The sequence below is a fragment of the Amphibalanus amphitrite genome, unplaced genomic scaffold, assembly GCF_019059575.1.
Source record: "Amphibalanus amphitrite isolate SeventyFive unplaced genomic scaffold, NRLGWU_Aamphi_draft 000033F_arrow, whole genome shotgun sequence".
NCBI lineage: Eukaryota > Metazoa > Arthropoda > Thecostraca > Balanomorpha > Balanidae > Amphibalanus > Amphibalanus amphitrite.
In genome coordinates, this window is record NW_024881529.1 from 1,146,852 (window position 1) to 1,162,651 (window position 15,800).

The window sequence follows — 15,800 nt, forward strand, 5'->3', positions numbered from 1 at the left end:
TTACTCGTCGATTGGCAGAAGTTCGGATCCATCTAAGCGATAAAGCTCAGATTGTCTCATCGACGCTACTTCGGTTCCCATGTCCATATAAAGCGCATGTGTCTCTGTGCGTCGTCTGTGCGCCCCGCTCTCCCCTGCCTGTCTATATGTCTGTATGTTGATGCGCTGGTTGGTCGTGTCGGTGCTACCAGCGACGCCGGCACCGATAGTTAATTACACACCTCGCCGCGCTCGCGTCTCGACGCCAGTCTCTGCATCGATCTGAGCACGTCTCATCCGCCGCCGCTGCTCACTCCCTGTCTGGTCAGAACGGCCGACCGTGTGTCGTGACCCCGTGACGTTGGGAGGGGGATTGACACCCGGCCCGCCGGCCACACCCCTCACCCCTCCGCCCAACGAACCTCGGTCTGCGTTCCCTTTTTTTGCCGATTTTGTGTTTTTTTACGGACATGAATTTATTTCACTTACTTGTTTTAATCAACCACCGATTGAATGTTTCTGATAAAACTGGCCAAATCATTTACACTTCTTCATGAGCTATGGTTGTTTTTTATGCGAAAAGAAGAGTCGTTTTCTAAAACGGCTAACCTTTGGTCAAACTGTAAATGAGACAAAAGCCATCATTCATAACACGTGCCTGAACTCGAAACATCAACACGAGTTAGCATCACCAAAAATCTATAATTAGACCAGCCACAGACACAAGCGTGCCCGTCGCTCTCATTCGCTGACGCTCGCTATTCATTTGTCACCGATCTATCACCTATTCGGTCGTCGCCGCGACATTCGTTAGTTTTTGTTCTTTTCTTCCCGTGGGCGTCGCAGCCGCTGTTTCCCACCATTATGGGAACCGTGTTATAGCTTCGTCATTATTCTGTCGATCGCACGTACCCTTTCACTCTCACTGGCTCTCTCGTCACTCTCCCTCTCTTCTCCTTTCCTTTCCTCTCCTCTCCTCTTCTCTCCTCTCCTCTCCTCTCCTCTCCTCTCCTCTCCTCTCCTCTCCTCACCGCCCTCCCACCGAACATCACCGCGCCCTAGTTCCAGCTTCCACCACCAGGCGGCTGACGTGTTTCCCATTTTGTCCGCCAGGCGCGCTGAGCGACGTCAACTCGATGTACAACGAGCCGGGCGGATACGAGGTGGATCTGGATGACAACCTATCGGTATCATCACGGGCATCGTCACGTCTTCTCGACTCCGACGCTCTCATCAGCATGGACTCTCTGAGTGCAATGTATGACTCTGAGTACGATCAGCTACGAGGAGATGACGAGATGCCTGGGGAACTGGATCTGGACGAGCTCAGCCTCGCCAACATCCGCTCCATGAGTCAGAGCATCACTCGCAGCTTCGGCCAGCCGCCGGCCGTGGCACTCGCAGACGCGAGTGAGGAAAGTGATGTGGCGTAGCGACTTCAGCGCCGGAGAATATCAGGGAAATCGCAGACAGAATCGGCGCGCTGCCCCGTGGTCGGCGGCGCAGGTCAGTCGCGCAGGTCGTGATAGGTCATTCAAGGTCACAAGTGATGGCAGGAGGTCACCAAAGGTCACAGTGGTGCGCTACAGGTGGCTGAGTCATCAAGGTAATCTGCCGAAGGTCACCAGAGTCGGCCTCTCGGGGTAAGTCTGCGCCACTACGAGCGGAGACGCCCCTCGCCAGTCGTCCACTGACCAGCGACTTCTGTTAGACCGACTATCAATGGAATCTCTGCCGGGGAGGTGCCGCGCGGCGGCAGACCCCCACGTGCCAATGTTCGGGGCGGCGGCCGGCCGCTCCGCTCCTCTACCCGGGTAGAGTACCGGAGGTGGCGCCGCGCCGCGCGGCTGCATCCCACCGACGCTTTCGTTGCTCAGCAGAACGCGTACTTTCACTGCGTAGCAAATAATGGCGTGGTGTGAGAAGGTTGTGGCGCCTGGTCGCGCCCGAGTGTCTGAGCGTGTGCCGTCGGGTGGCGAACGGTTGGACCGCTTCGCCACCCGACCTAGTCTGCTGTGGTCGGCGGGGCCCTCAGCGGGCTGCGACCGCGGCGCTGTTCTGTCTTGTTACGCGGGAGGCTGGCGGCCCACCGCCGCCGAGTCGCCGAGCTGTACATAACAGCCTCATGCATATAAACGTCTTTTTTATCAGCCGTGTGCGTTTCAGTGATGAGCTGTTGGGGTGATGATCGCAGATCAGATGTCTGCGCCACAGGAAAGGTTTTGGGGGAGTAGGGGTGGAGCGGGTAGTCGGGGGATACAAGGTACTAGCGGTGGTCACTGTTTGATACCAGAAATAACACGTATGTACTATGTAGACTCCGTGCTGGGCTGGGTCGAGAGGCGCGAGCCCGGTCTCTCTCGCAGCCAACAAACATTCCAGGGATGGGCTGGTGGGCCATACTACATACTAATGCATTCGAAAAAAATAGCCAGGTGTGATCGATAATTCGTATCGGTGAAGGTCTCCTTTTATATGTCTGATAACAGCCGCTCGCCTAGTCACTTGACTGATTGGGAGTTTTACAAGCGGAGGTTGTGAGTAGTAACGACCTGCATATTTGCGGACACAAGTAACTGAGCTCACATGATACTGGAGTGGGAGCGATACTCCGATACAGATACTGGTGCTCCAAGCGATACAGATACAGATACAGATACTGGTGCTCCAAGCGATACAGATACGTTTCGCAAAGCCAACTCCGCGTATTTCTCACGAATGGTTTGCTGGCCTGCGATTGTGAGGTTGCTGGCGAGGAGCGAGCACGGGGTGATTTATTAATTTCAACAGCATAGAGTTTCACTGGAACGAAATGACAAATGGGTCTGAGTGCCGCGAAAAAGTCAGATGAATCGGAAAGATTATCAAGTCGGAACGGAAAGCTCGCGTGATACTAGAAAAAGTCATTAACTGGAAAGGAAAAGACATTTGGACAAATATCTTGCCAAAAATCAGTATAGTGTAGTTAACTCTCTTCTCTGGCAACGCACTGTGACCACTGTATACTGAGCAGGCTTCAGAATGCTGCCAGTCGCTTGAACCATTGCCCGCGATAAGAATGAATGCCATCGCAGATGAACAATGTAACTATCTAACAGACTCAAAAACACAACAGCGCTTATTATAGCGTGAACTGATCTGAAATGGCATGAAAGCATTGGGGATGTGCGTATCTGTGACGATACACGTTGAGTGCGCTCCCCTCGCGTGCATCAATCGTCATTTTTTTAGAGCAGCGCTGGTTTTGTTTTCTCACATTTCTGCATATTTCTTCCGCACAAGTTGATAAAAGACTTTTTCAACTCTGTCAGCTGTCGACAAGAACCTACACTGGTGAATGTTTCATGACTTTTATCACACCTGTTGTAATAAAACCTGAATCCATCTGTACATGCTCAGCACGCACGAGCGCCCTCGACGGACCCATGTGCGGGCACATTTGACCGGGCAGCGCGGGCATTACCGGTACCGCAAATTACAATCAATTGCGCGTGTTATTATTGCATCAACACCGTATTGTCCCGGCCCGTGGCCTGGCCTTATTGGTCACCGCCTGTGGCTGTTTGCTAACGTGATTAGCATTGATCACGTGACCCGGCAGTACCCGTGCCTTAGCTGTCACGTGGAACGGCACGGTATGGTTACGGGCTATGGCACGCATAAAAACGGCACGAACAGAACCAGTCTCTTCCGCGTTTTTCCGGCTTGCCCTGAAATAGCTAGCGCACTAGTTAATCAGCGAATGTATTTTTCTTATCGACTTCATAATCACGATTCGTTCTGACCCATTCCCTGAGCTGAGCTTACATGGTAATTGCTGGATAGACGGCACCTGCCTTTGTTCAGTCATAAAATGCCTCTTTCGACATGCTCAAGTACCTACCTACCCTTTCCCAACCCAAGTGAATAGTGTAGCTGACCTTCCGTTCAGCAAAACTGAGTGCATCACAGCTTGAACGGAGATGGATGGCAGCCATGGCTGCTCAATCACGTTAGTCGTTACATGTTGCATTGATTCCGCCAGTTGCTCATATGTCAGACAAATGTGCTGTTTTGGCCGCATCAGTCACCCTTCGGTAGCGAGGCCGCTCAATGGCGGGTTAACGCCGAGCCGACGGCGCCCCACCCCGTGTCCAATCGTGTGCGGAACCCGATCGTCACACACATCAGTGGTCGCCTCAGGCGGCCCGGGTCACGTGACCGTGTCTGGGGTCACGTGAACCGTGTCAGAATCGGCTGATGGACGGGCGACAGCCGGGGCAGCTCCTCGCCCACGGCACTCGCATTCAGCTTCAAAGGAGGGCCTGTTCGCAAACCGAGCGAAAGACGAACCAGATAAAAGATGCGTGCTTTGGCGTTTGATGGCTTGAGAAAGTCGTTGGTGTTCGGGCACTTGAGATGTAAATGAATGCCGTTCCCCGGACGGCTAGTGTGTTCTGTCTACTGTAAAAGAAGAGGAGAGCATAGTGTATAGGTCTCTATACTACCTACCTACGCCAAATACCACCATTCAACAGTCAACAGTCGAATAGCTAGCGGACTCCTCTCGAACCGGAGAGATTGTAGTAGAAAATCCATTTGCAGTGTGTCAAGAGTGCCGTTTGCTCATTGCGATAAATACGATGTCAATATCAATGCGTCACGATATCAATGCGATATCGATACGATAAGATAGATAAAATCACAATACATTCCTCTTAAAGCTCGTCATTTTTTTACGCGACTTTCCTCAGCTGTCGAAATTGACCGAGCTCATCTTTTCTTCCCAGGTTTCGATTTGTGGCTTTGTTTCAAACATCGCATTTTTTATTATCAAACAGTTGTGTAGTTAATGCCTGAGCTATTTCCCCAGTAGCGGCGGAACACCTTCAATTAGGGGGGGGGGGGGGCACTGCCCACTTTTGGTCCCATTCTTTCCATGCAACGCCCATAGGGCTAATGTTAAAATGTCAGAATCAAAGGGGGGGACGGTGCCCCGGTGCCCTCCCCGTTCCGCCGCCTATGTATTTCCCTGGTATTTCTTTGTTAGGTATGGTTTCTGACGGCTTTTGTTTATCATGATCGTGAATAATAAACGTAAGTTAATCACCGCATTAAAAAAGATACCTATGTATATAACGCCAACAACGTGATTTCAGTTACCGAAATTTCGCATTGTTCGCAATAAAGCCTGTCAAGTCCATCTGCATAATTCATTGGCCTGATAGTGGGCGCTGGCTTTTCCAAACAACCGGCGGACTAAATCACCACACGCACGAATAACCCTCCGACGACTAAAACCATTCATCAACATTAGCAGGCGTAGTTCGCACGTCGTTAGAGCCGTGTATGAATATTGAACAGGCCCTCATTATCACAGCGGTTGACAACATTCCCCTCAAATGTCCCACTGCGACCGCCAGCCTTTGACCCTGTGCGACCGTTGGCCCAAGTTTTGCGCCTTCAGTGTACCCCACCCTGGCGGATTACATGTTGCCCTGTGGTGTTGACCCCAAGCAACTGAATAGGCCAGGAAGAACTCATCTAGTTGAATTCAGGACGGGACCTCTCCTCCATGCTTGAAATGATGTTTTGACCGAATTTCTGGTCTGCACGGATGCCTGAAAACAACTTTAGATGATTGCAATATTTTACCAACCTTATACTAAGATACTGCTTTCAACATTAAAAAATCATACCTAATTAAGGTTCGCATGCATTTCCCCTAAAAATTGTTTTAGAGGAAGTTGGAAAAAGGTCACAGTGATTTTTATCAACAATTTTCATGATAAAGGTACCTATGTTTTCAATTAGTTATTTGATGTCCCAATCCTCCCAACGACTTATGAGGAAAACAACTAGAACAGCACAACTTCTAAAAACCTTTGATACTTAAACTCTTAAAGTAATTCCTAAATTGGTAGGTACATACATTTTCTTCTTTTTAATTTTTTTTTCTCACTATACTCACATTTTAACCAGCTGCATTCGTTTGGCTTTCATCGTTTGTATTTGACTTTTAAGTTCCACCTATACAGTGATTGGTCTATATAAAACTATTTCTAAGCCGGATGTAGGTATGCTGTTTGATTTGCGAAAGCAATAAAACTTGGGCAATAAGACAAACATGTGCAAAATTCGCTGAGGCGAGAATTGGGTACGTTTCTTTTCATTTTAGCTCGAGTGTATGTTATTTATTTCGCAATGACAGTGGTGTCACATCTCTAGAGGACAGAACATACCTACATTTCCGATTGCGTCGACATAATTCAGCTTATGAGAGCTGAACAGAACATCGTATGAGTCCTCGCGTTTCTTCCGAGGACTCCTCGCTTCCAACGAACGACGGTAAAGGTAAGCACCCACTTGCTGCTGTCCAGAACATTTTGACAGCTTAAACATCACGATCAGTAGTTATACATTGAAAATAAAATTGCGGTCTGGAAACAGCCGGGCCGTGCACGAGAGTAACGCTCCAGATATGTTCCTGCATAGGTACTATATGTCCCGGTCGAATAGACAACACTAAACACTAAAGTTGAGAAGCGGAGATAGTTGCCACATTTCCAACAGTTCGTTTGCGCTGTTTCCCATAAATATTTATCTCTCGATAAGTTTCACTGCAATCGCCACCGACTAAGCCTCCGCTGCCTGAGCAGACCAGACGATACACCGTGAGACCGGGCACACCCTTGTCGGCCCAAGTGGACGATTTATTCGCCGCGGCGGCGGGCGGCGGGACGGTCAGTTGATGTCGACAGCCGCCGCCGCTGACCGATCGCCCTTATTCGGTCGGTGGGGCCGGCTGTCGGCCGCACACACTCGCTCCGCGGCCGATGGATGGCGGCTGCTCCGTGGCAGCAGCTCCGGCGGCTCCGGCGACGACGGCGGCGACGGCAGGGTAGAGGAGAGGGAGACGCAGCGGGCGCCCGCCCCTCGCTTCCTCGGACCAGATTCACGACGTGAGCAGTGCGGGACGCGTGGACTGAGCTGAGGACCCTCCAGTCATCGTGCGACGAGCCGGACTGGTCCTTGAGCGGCTCTCCTGGGATGCTGACAACAGCCCCGGACGGGCGTCACCATCACTCAGCCGAGAGGGCCGGGGGGGGGGGAGGGGAGCGCGCCTCAGGCCAGCCCACTGGCACGGCTACTGGTTATTGTGGGGATTTAGACATGAGATAGGGCAACGGCTCTCATCTTTTGAACTCTTTGTTGTTTGTTGTTTAAACGTAGTGATAGCTTGCTGATAAGTCTGATGTCTGACAAAATGGGCTTGAACTACAACAGCCGAAAATGTTTACAGATTTAAGAGGATTGTGATCGTCGAATATAAAAATATATACATAATAAGAATAGCTATCTTATAATGTCGTTAGAGGCTCCAGACTTCAAAGGTGAGAGATAAGTCCACGAATTAAATGCGGGCATTTGTCAGGTGACCAAAGCGAAAAATATTTTAGACATAAATTATCCCTAGAGTTCGTTGACCTGGCTGTAGTGACGCACGGCCACTAACTCGCCACGACTGTCGTGAGTCTGACAAGCTCTCACTTGTGAGTTATCCCCTCGCGCGGCCGCCACCTCGCCACAGATGCGGAAAGTCTGACAGGCTCTCACTGTTGAGATATCGCTCCTCACCCGGTCCCGACCTCACCCCAGTTGCGGTGAGTTTCACAGGCTCTCACTGGTTAGATCGCTCCTCGCGCGGTCGCCACCTCACCACCCAATCCACCAATGAGGCTGGAGCGTCACCATTGCCATATCACCGGTCGAGTTATGAGGGCACGCTGTTGATTTCATCTGACGGCGTGCCCCCTGACCTGGCCGCCGGCGGGTCTATCACCGACCCCGTGGCCCGGCCCGACGTAGGAATTGAACGCCGGCCCTGTTAGTATTCCCAGCAGACCAGGAGCGTCATCGGGCACTCGTTGGCGCCGCCCTCGATTCAGAGCGCTCCGCCGCTATTTGTTTTACGGGATCTCTGACGCGTGGGAGGCAATTATTTTTGGTCGGTCCGAGTTATTCGTCGTTTGATTATAACACAGCTTGCATAAATCAATGTTTTGAACCACATTACTTTCCATCCACGTTTGGGTTAAAACAGCTGTTCCAGGGCTATGAATTTGGTGTCAATTACCTAAATAGTTATTCGGTATGACATAAATGATAGACATCGTTTGATTAGATACGCTCGTATTCCACGGTAAAACGAGAGAAGCATCAAACACGTCTGTTCTGACTATTTTGTTCCAAGTGTTTTACCGTCAAGTCAATCTTAGAAGCTTTCTCCTCATTCAGTCGAACAAACTTGAAACTACCCGATGTGTTCGGACGCATCCGGTCGTACTCGAATCTTACTACCTATATACTTACCTACCTCAGTGGATACGATTTGAGACGATCATCATAATGCTATTCATTTTACCAATCTGTTGAGATCAGATTCCGTCCGCTCCACGCTGACCTTTCAATAGACTCTCTAAAAGCATGTCGGATACCATAGCCTCAAACGACTCACCAAAATCCACAGCTGCACAGAAAGACGAGACGCCCAGTGACTGGAGACAACAGCCGTGGACATTGCGCTTCTGTGTACGGTGTCATGCGCATTTGTTGGGCCTGCTATTGATCCTAGCAATATATAACATGTTTATTTACACGGAACAGTTTCGCTATCACTAATGCCCCAATATTTTCCACGGGCCCTGTCTCCATGGCCACTGATTTTGTAGCAGCGCCACTTTACGGAGCGCCCATGATGCATTGCGGCACAGTATCGGCCAGGCGCGGAACGGGCGAGCCATCTGTCGGCGAAGACTGCAAACACCTGTGCGCCACGATGCGCCACGGTCAGTTGGACGATCATCGCGTCATCGCCCGTCGATACCCCCTGGTTGGTATTGTCGACGATATGCTTCCCTACCCTAGCTATGTGCATTTTTGTTCATATGTATATGCATCATGCACATCTGAGGGAACTTTTTGGCCTTGTTGGGTAGCGTCGCGCCCGTCTATTTTGACTACTTTAGAAGCTTGAATAGATAGATAAGATGATGGGTTCATACGCTGTAGCATTGCAATTAACTGAAGCATTCTGCATTGCATTATAATCATCTCGATAAATAGCTTTAGCCCACTAAACCTGCTCGATTTTACCATTTCTCTATCCAAATTAGCGCTTTCACTGCATGATCTGATCTGATTCTGTTCCACCTCGGCCAGAGGCCACCTAAGCTCAGTATTTCCTCAGCCCGGTCACATAAAATCACCGGGCCTACATCCTCGCTTCTGGTCAGTCCAGCGCGCCGATGATCCTCAAGTCCCCCCCACACACTCTCTCCCCCGACTCGCCCCCTCCCCATCGCGTTCTAGCGCTGTGCTGTCATCGGAGACCGATCGGGTCAACTTTGGGCCGGGCCGCCAAGTTTGACACGCGAGAACGGGCCCAGCGATCATCCTGGCACCCGAAGCGCCGCATCGAATCCGCGGCGGAGTGTGCCGTGTGGTCAGTGCTTTAGGAGACGGGCGGCCCGCGCGGCCGAATAGCACGGTGGCTCGCTACACGGGGTGGCGCTGCGTCGATTGACTGGGTGGCGGGTGGATGGCGCAGGATAACGGCTGTATGGTGGTTGACTGGTGGATGTATGGAGACTAGATTGTTGCTGTAAGGCGGCTGGATGATGAATGGGTGGCAACTGGCTGGCGGCATGGTGGCAGTTGTTTGGAGGCTGTATGACGGTTGTATGGAGGTTGACTGGATGATGGTTGTGGCAACTGGGTGATAGCTGGATGGCGGCTGGGTGGGGGTGTGGGTGGTAGTCGGGTGGCTGATGAATGATGACCGTTTGGGAGTCATTACATCGGCGGACAACACTCCCGAATGTGGATAACCTGCTACAACTATGAAGGACGGGGGATAATACCTTATCCTTATACATCAAAAATGAATCATATGATTTCATAAGAAAACAACTAATAGGTAGCACCAGCCTTTTTTCATTACACGGTCTTAGATAATACACAATTAGAACCGCTAGTTTTATCTTGTGTCCATATAAATTTAATTTACGATCATACTACACTCACATTAGTTACAGATATACATTCCTCGTTGTAATATATTTCAGCTCGCTCATTTCGTTACTAAACTCCAGTCACATGAATTGTAAAATAGCCTACCTAACTGCAACAAGTCTGAGCCATGCGCTCTGCCATCTATCCCCACTAGAGGCCGATAAATGCCTTTTTTCGGCTGTGATATCACCACCACGCGGTCGGGGCAGGGTGGCGTTTTTTCGTCAGGATCCGGCGGGCGGCGCTGTCCGTCTCCTTCGGTCACCGGGACGGATACGGGCCGTCGGCCGACGGATGGCCACCGCACGGTGTACGGAGTACGGACCGAGACCTGGATCCGGGACGGTAGGCCACGCCGGTAGTACGTGCAGCGGAACCCCCACGCTGTATAACTCAAACGCTGCGCTGCGCGAGAGCAGTTGCGATTAATGCGGGCTCTGATGCATGCAGCTCTGATTGAGTTTTCAATTTTTGTCGGTCGTTAAATCAGAAAACGGTTTACGAAGACATGGAACACTATCCGTTTGTCGTTTTTGTTATATTTCTTTCTCAAAAATCACATGTATTCAAACCACTACCTAACTACTCTAACAAAGATGGGTGTATGTAGTTCTCCAAAGAGTATTGGGGATGTGCAAATGAATACTTATCAGAGGTAAGATACCACAAGCTTATTACGAGCGAGCGAGCGCAGCGAGCGAAGTGAGTCTTTTCAATATAACGGAAAAATCTCAGTATGAGCGGCCCGGCCCGGCCCGGCCTGTAACGCTTTTGAGAGGCTTATATCTCAGCAACCGCTGGACCGATTGGCCTGCGGTCTTTTTTGTTGGGTAGCCCCATCCCTTCTACCCCGTAATTGACTACTTTTGATACATCTCAGTGACCGTCGTGGCACGTGCCACGTGAAAAGTCAAGGGTGTTCAAGCTGTTTTGCAATAGTAGTGATTTTGAGAGGCTCATATCTCAGCAGCCGCTTGGGCGATTGACTTGCGGTAATTTTTGTAGGGCAGCAGCATCCCTTCTACCCAAAATGGGATACTCTCGATGCATGTGGGTCACCCCCAGTGCACGTGCAAAATACAACAATAAGAGGTGCCAAATTTGTTCCCATTTCAGTAACTCGGTAATTACTGGGGCGATTTCGCTGAAACTTGGCATACAGGTAGGCACCCACCAGGCAATGCATTCCCATGTGTTACGGTTAGGGTGCTACTGCACGTGCGCACGTGCAGGGGGCGTTTCCAGATCTCGAGAACGGCTGGGCCGATTGCGCTCAAATTTGGTGCACGGTTGGGGACCAGTTAGTAGGGTGCCGTGCAAAAGTAATTTTGGACCCCGTTTGCACGTGCGCACGTGCAGAATGCCGCTTCCAGATCTTGGGAACGGCTGGGCCGATTGCGTTCAAATTTGGCACACCACTAGCGACCAGTTAGAAGGGTGCTTTGCGCAAGCCCGTTGGAAGCACCCTCTCGCCCTTCCGCACGTGCAGGGCTCACTATCTCGCTCGCTCGTTCTTCGCCCAAAAGGCGTTTTACTGGTTGATCTAAAACATGCGCAATTTTTTTCAACTTGGAAACTCAGATAAACTCGTTAAAAAGAAACCAAGCAAGGCCCTGATAAGGCCCCATGGCCACATGTAACGATAGTTAGACATAAAGACATAAATTTGCAGTACAACAAAGAGCCACTGGGGCCCATACTTGGCTGCACATTTGCACATGACCTGAGAAGGCTGGGGGTGTTGGGCTAAGAATTTGGGGTGCGCAGACACCCAATCCGAGAGATAAGGTTAGATCTATTTCAGACACTATAATAACACAGCGCACAAAGGAAAAGCCCCGCGCCCTAATAGGCTTAGCCTTACAATAGACCGCAAGCAATTGACCTGTTAGGTGCAGCAAAAACGATGGGTAGAAGTGAATCTCCAATCCATTTAATTAGTGCCTCAGCACACGGCAAGAAAGCCTCTTCTGTTGCTTTTCAGAGAAGGCAGATAAAACCGACAAATTACCTTGGAGCAATTCGTACGTGCTCTGTTCTTACGATTCTAAAATTACCCCAACGGTGCATTAACTTTACCCTAACACGATTATTTGGCTTTTCTTTGCATGCTTGATATATCCTCAAGTAATCACAATCCTACGCAGCTTTGCATTGCGAGCCGAACCAAAATAGCTCAGCAGGATTGCACCTATAGCCTGGGGCGGCGTCTGTTCCCTGGCCACTTGGTATGCCGACGAGCACCGTCCCCTGCCCGGAATGTCACAAAGCTCGGACACAACCGCCGCATGCGTACCCACGCTCCGCTGACGTCACATACAGGGGCAATATTGGCGTGTAACCGCCGGAATTACATGGAAATGAGGCTACGTCAGCGGCAGCGCCCAGCGGCACTGACTGGTACGCCGCGCACGGGTCGCTTGTCGACGCTGAACACCGTGAGCTCTAGCCACTGTGCGTGACACTCGCCCTTCCGTGACCGCGGTATCACGAACTGGCGCTCGAACTGGAACTCGCGGCTCAGTTCGTGATCAACTCGCGAGCGTGCGACTTAAAGGTGCGTGTGCTTTCTACAGAGCGCGCCCGTTGTTCCCTACTGCAATTATTTATAGTAGCAACATGTTTTTGCGAGATTGGTCTGTGCGGCGCTGGCTCCCCGCAGACACCCTAGAGGTTTCACACAGAAGGCCCCTAATGAGACTCTGGAGGATTTTCGCCCTCGTAAGCAAATGCTAATTAACCCTGATAGGCGAATGGTTTGCGTATGAATGTTTCTAGTTTGCGGAATGTGCAGGAAAGATTCTGTGGGTGCCAGCGAGCAGCTAAATACCTACAACGCTGAAAAGAAAATGCAATGTTGGTGTTGTCGACTGCTTTGCTGAATTTGATAGTTTAGGTCGTGGTTTGTGATTCGCCACAGAGCCGATGCTAGTCGGTGTTCAACAGCCATTGATACCCGTCCTATTGACTACGTAGATCGACTCAATCAAGTATAATTTTGCATATGATTGAATCTAAGATTTGATGGGCATTGAAATAGTTTAACCCACGCATGACTGGGGTATTTTCCATAACGCGAGTGACTGGGGGGGCTCTCCAGAGCCCCCTCTCCTATCTCCGAAACTACTGGGCCGATCGTCAAAATTCAAATGGTGTCTGTAGCCCAGGAAAAACTGTCGAGCGAAACCTATTTTCATTGACCTTGAGGTCACCGATGACGTCACAGGTTAGGTCAAAGTAAAAATTATCGACATTTTTGCTAGTTTACAATTTAGGCTCTGCCGTCCGATCAGGCTCATTTTTGGTTTACGCACTCCTTGACGGATGCCGTAGATACCCTGAGGGTACCGAACTTTTACTTCGAATTTTTAAGGTCAAGGCCAGGTCATCCTAGGTCACGAAAATTGTATATCACGTATCGGTCACTGACGCATGTTTTATGTATTTACAGTCACCGTGGTTTTATGGTCCATTTTACTCGTAGATTCCGAAAATAGTGTCGTCTGTGTCATTTGAGGTCATTGTCAGCTGAATTTACCGGAGGTCAGGTCACTTTCAGGTCAGAAAAGGTCAAATTTTGAAAATAGAATTTTTCAACAAAAAAGGTGCCTATCAGATGCAGTTTGAGCTCAGCAACACGATGGTGCCATTTATATTGCTGTACAACGTCAAAAACGTACTGAAAAATGGATTGAAAAACATAAAATTGTAAAATTTTGACAATAAATGCGAATAACTCGGCTATTTTTGAAGATATTGGGCTAAAACTTGCAAAAGTAGTTCATCAGTGTGTGTTCTATCACATATACCTATTCCGGTTTTTGCGAAAAGTCAAAAACTTTTTGAAAAAAATAAAAAATATACTTTTTGTAATTGTAAATACATATTTTTCAAAATTTTCAAAATATCGAAAATTCGAGATAGCAGTTTGATAGCTACTTGTATTTGTAGTCCACTCATGCAAAGAAAATGGATCTAGCTTTAACCCGCGCCCTGCAGGGGGGGGGGGCAGAATCTGCCTCCCTCCCGTTCTTCGCCAATAACTTCTAAACGCGTTACGCCAGCGACGTCAAACTTTCAGTACCTTATCATACATCAATTTGACACGTTCTCTGAAAATTTGAGCGAAATCCGTCGGTCATTTTTTGAGAAATTGACGCTTTTGTGACGTCATGTTCGCCATTTTCGCCTAAAAAACGGCAAAATTTCAAACGCCGCTAACATCTTCATTTTTAAAGGAATCAAGAGGTGACAAATAGGTTATACGTGATTCTACTTTGTCTATCAAATGGCCATCTCGGTTTTTTGAAATTTTTGGATTTTGACCCAATTTTTTTTCTTAAAAAAACTGACTTTTTTGGGAAAATAATTATAAAATCCAAAATTTTGAGTGTATCGAAAAAACCGGAATTTATGTCAGAGAAGTAGTCTATGTGCACCTACATACCAATTTTTAGAAGAATCGGTTTAAAAGGATCGCCCATGATCGTAAATACAATACAATACAATACAATACAAAAATGTGGGAGTTATTCAAAATTTTATGACGTCACGACACACATTTTTTTTTGAAAAATCTATTTTTTGGAAGTTCTAGACCTCGTACGGAAACAAAAAAAGCACCATTCGATTTGCCGTGAAAAAACTGCATCAGATAGACACCTTTTTAGGCCTTAACAACCAACTTCAAAAATTGACCTCACTTGACCTGACCTTGACCTGACCTCGACCTGAAATTCATCCAGAGGTGGTCCATATCACTTATTGAGTGTGCCTATTTAATTCTATGAGTAAAATGACCCATAAAACATGTGTCGCACATACCCATTTCTATCTTTTGTTTTTGGTGACCTGACCTGACCTGACCTGACCTTGACCTTGACCTTTGAATGACATTATATGCAACGAATATTGTCTTGGTAGTCTAAGAACACGTTTTGGGCATCAGTCTCAGTCCATTCTTCGGCAACTACGGTGCAAGGCCGATACTGTAGAAACTTGCATTTTGTACCCTTGACCTGACCTTGACCTGACCTCTGACCTACTTAAGCAAAAAAATTGGGCTCTTTAGATCCGCCTTGTTGAGAGCTTTCGATTGCCGTTTTCCCCGTCTTTCTACGACCATCGGTTCGGAAGTTAGACAGGGGGCGGGGGCAGAATCTGCCCCCCCAGCAGGGCGCGTATGGCTGAATAGTGAATAGCCCAGCGGGGCGCGGGTTAAAACTGAGCTCTTGAGAGCGTTTGCCGTAATTCAGTATTTTGCATGAAAATCGGCCGACATGACGTCACTCTGACGTCATTTCCGGTCAAACTATGGTAGCTAATGCGTTGAAATTTTAACACAAGGTGTCAAATTGATGCCTTTGAAGGTACCGCAAGTTTCGTGTTGATCCGTCAAAAGGTTTAGAAGATATTGCTGAAAAACGGGAGGTGGCTCTGTAGAGCCCCCCCCCCCCCCAGTCATGCGCGGGTTAAGATCATGAAATTAATGCAACTAATGTGTTTTAATAACGTAATGGTAGAGGGTTATTGAACACACTTTTCCGAAAGTTAATTTGAATTTTCAAAGGACATACATTAACAAATTCTCCAGCAAATTATAATTTTAAAATGTCCTGCCTGCCGACTAGCTATACTCGTAGGCTTCTCATTAACGCTACACCTATTACTGCAGCGCAATTTCCATGTCGCTCGTATTTCATCCAATGAGTTCCTATAAAGAAATTAATTATGGGAACCACACAATAATCTGCTTCTTTGAACAATGC

At 48.7% G+C, this 15,800-nt stretch overlaps 1 protein-coding gene across 6 annotated transcripts in view; it reads left to right on the top strand.

Moving 5' to 3' along the window:
• The window catches only part of LOC122369233 (Ca(2+)/calmodulin-responsive adenylate cyclase-like), a 144,293-nt gene extending 142,164 nt beyond the window's left edge, over positions 1-2,129 (top strand). For all 6 annotated transcript variants that reach the window (XM_043343808.1, XM_043343834.1, XM_043343817.1 and 3 more), the window contains exon 24: positions 1,093-2,129. In XM_043343808.1, the coding sequence (XP_043199743.1) occupies positions 1,093-1,412 (320 nt within the window). In that variant the 3' untranslated portion in view covers positions 1,413-2,129. The remainder of the gene's footprint in view (positions 1-1,092) is intronic.
• Positions 2,130-15,800: the final 13,671 nt, after the last annotated feature.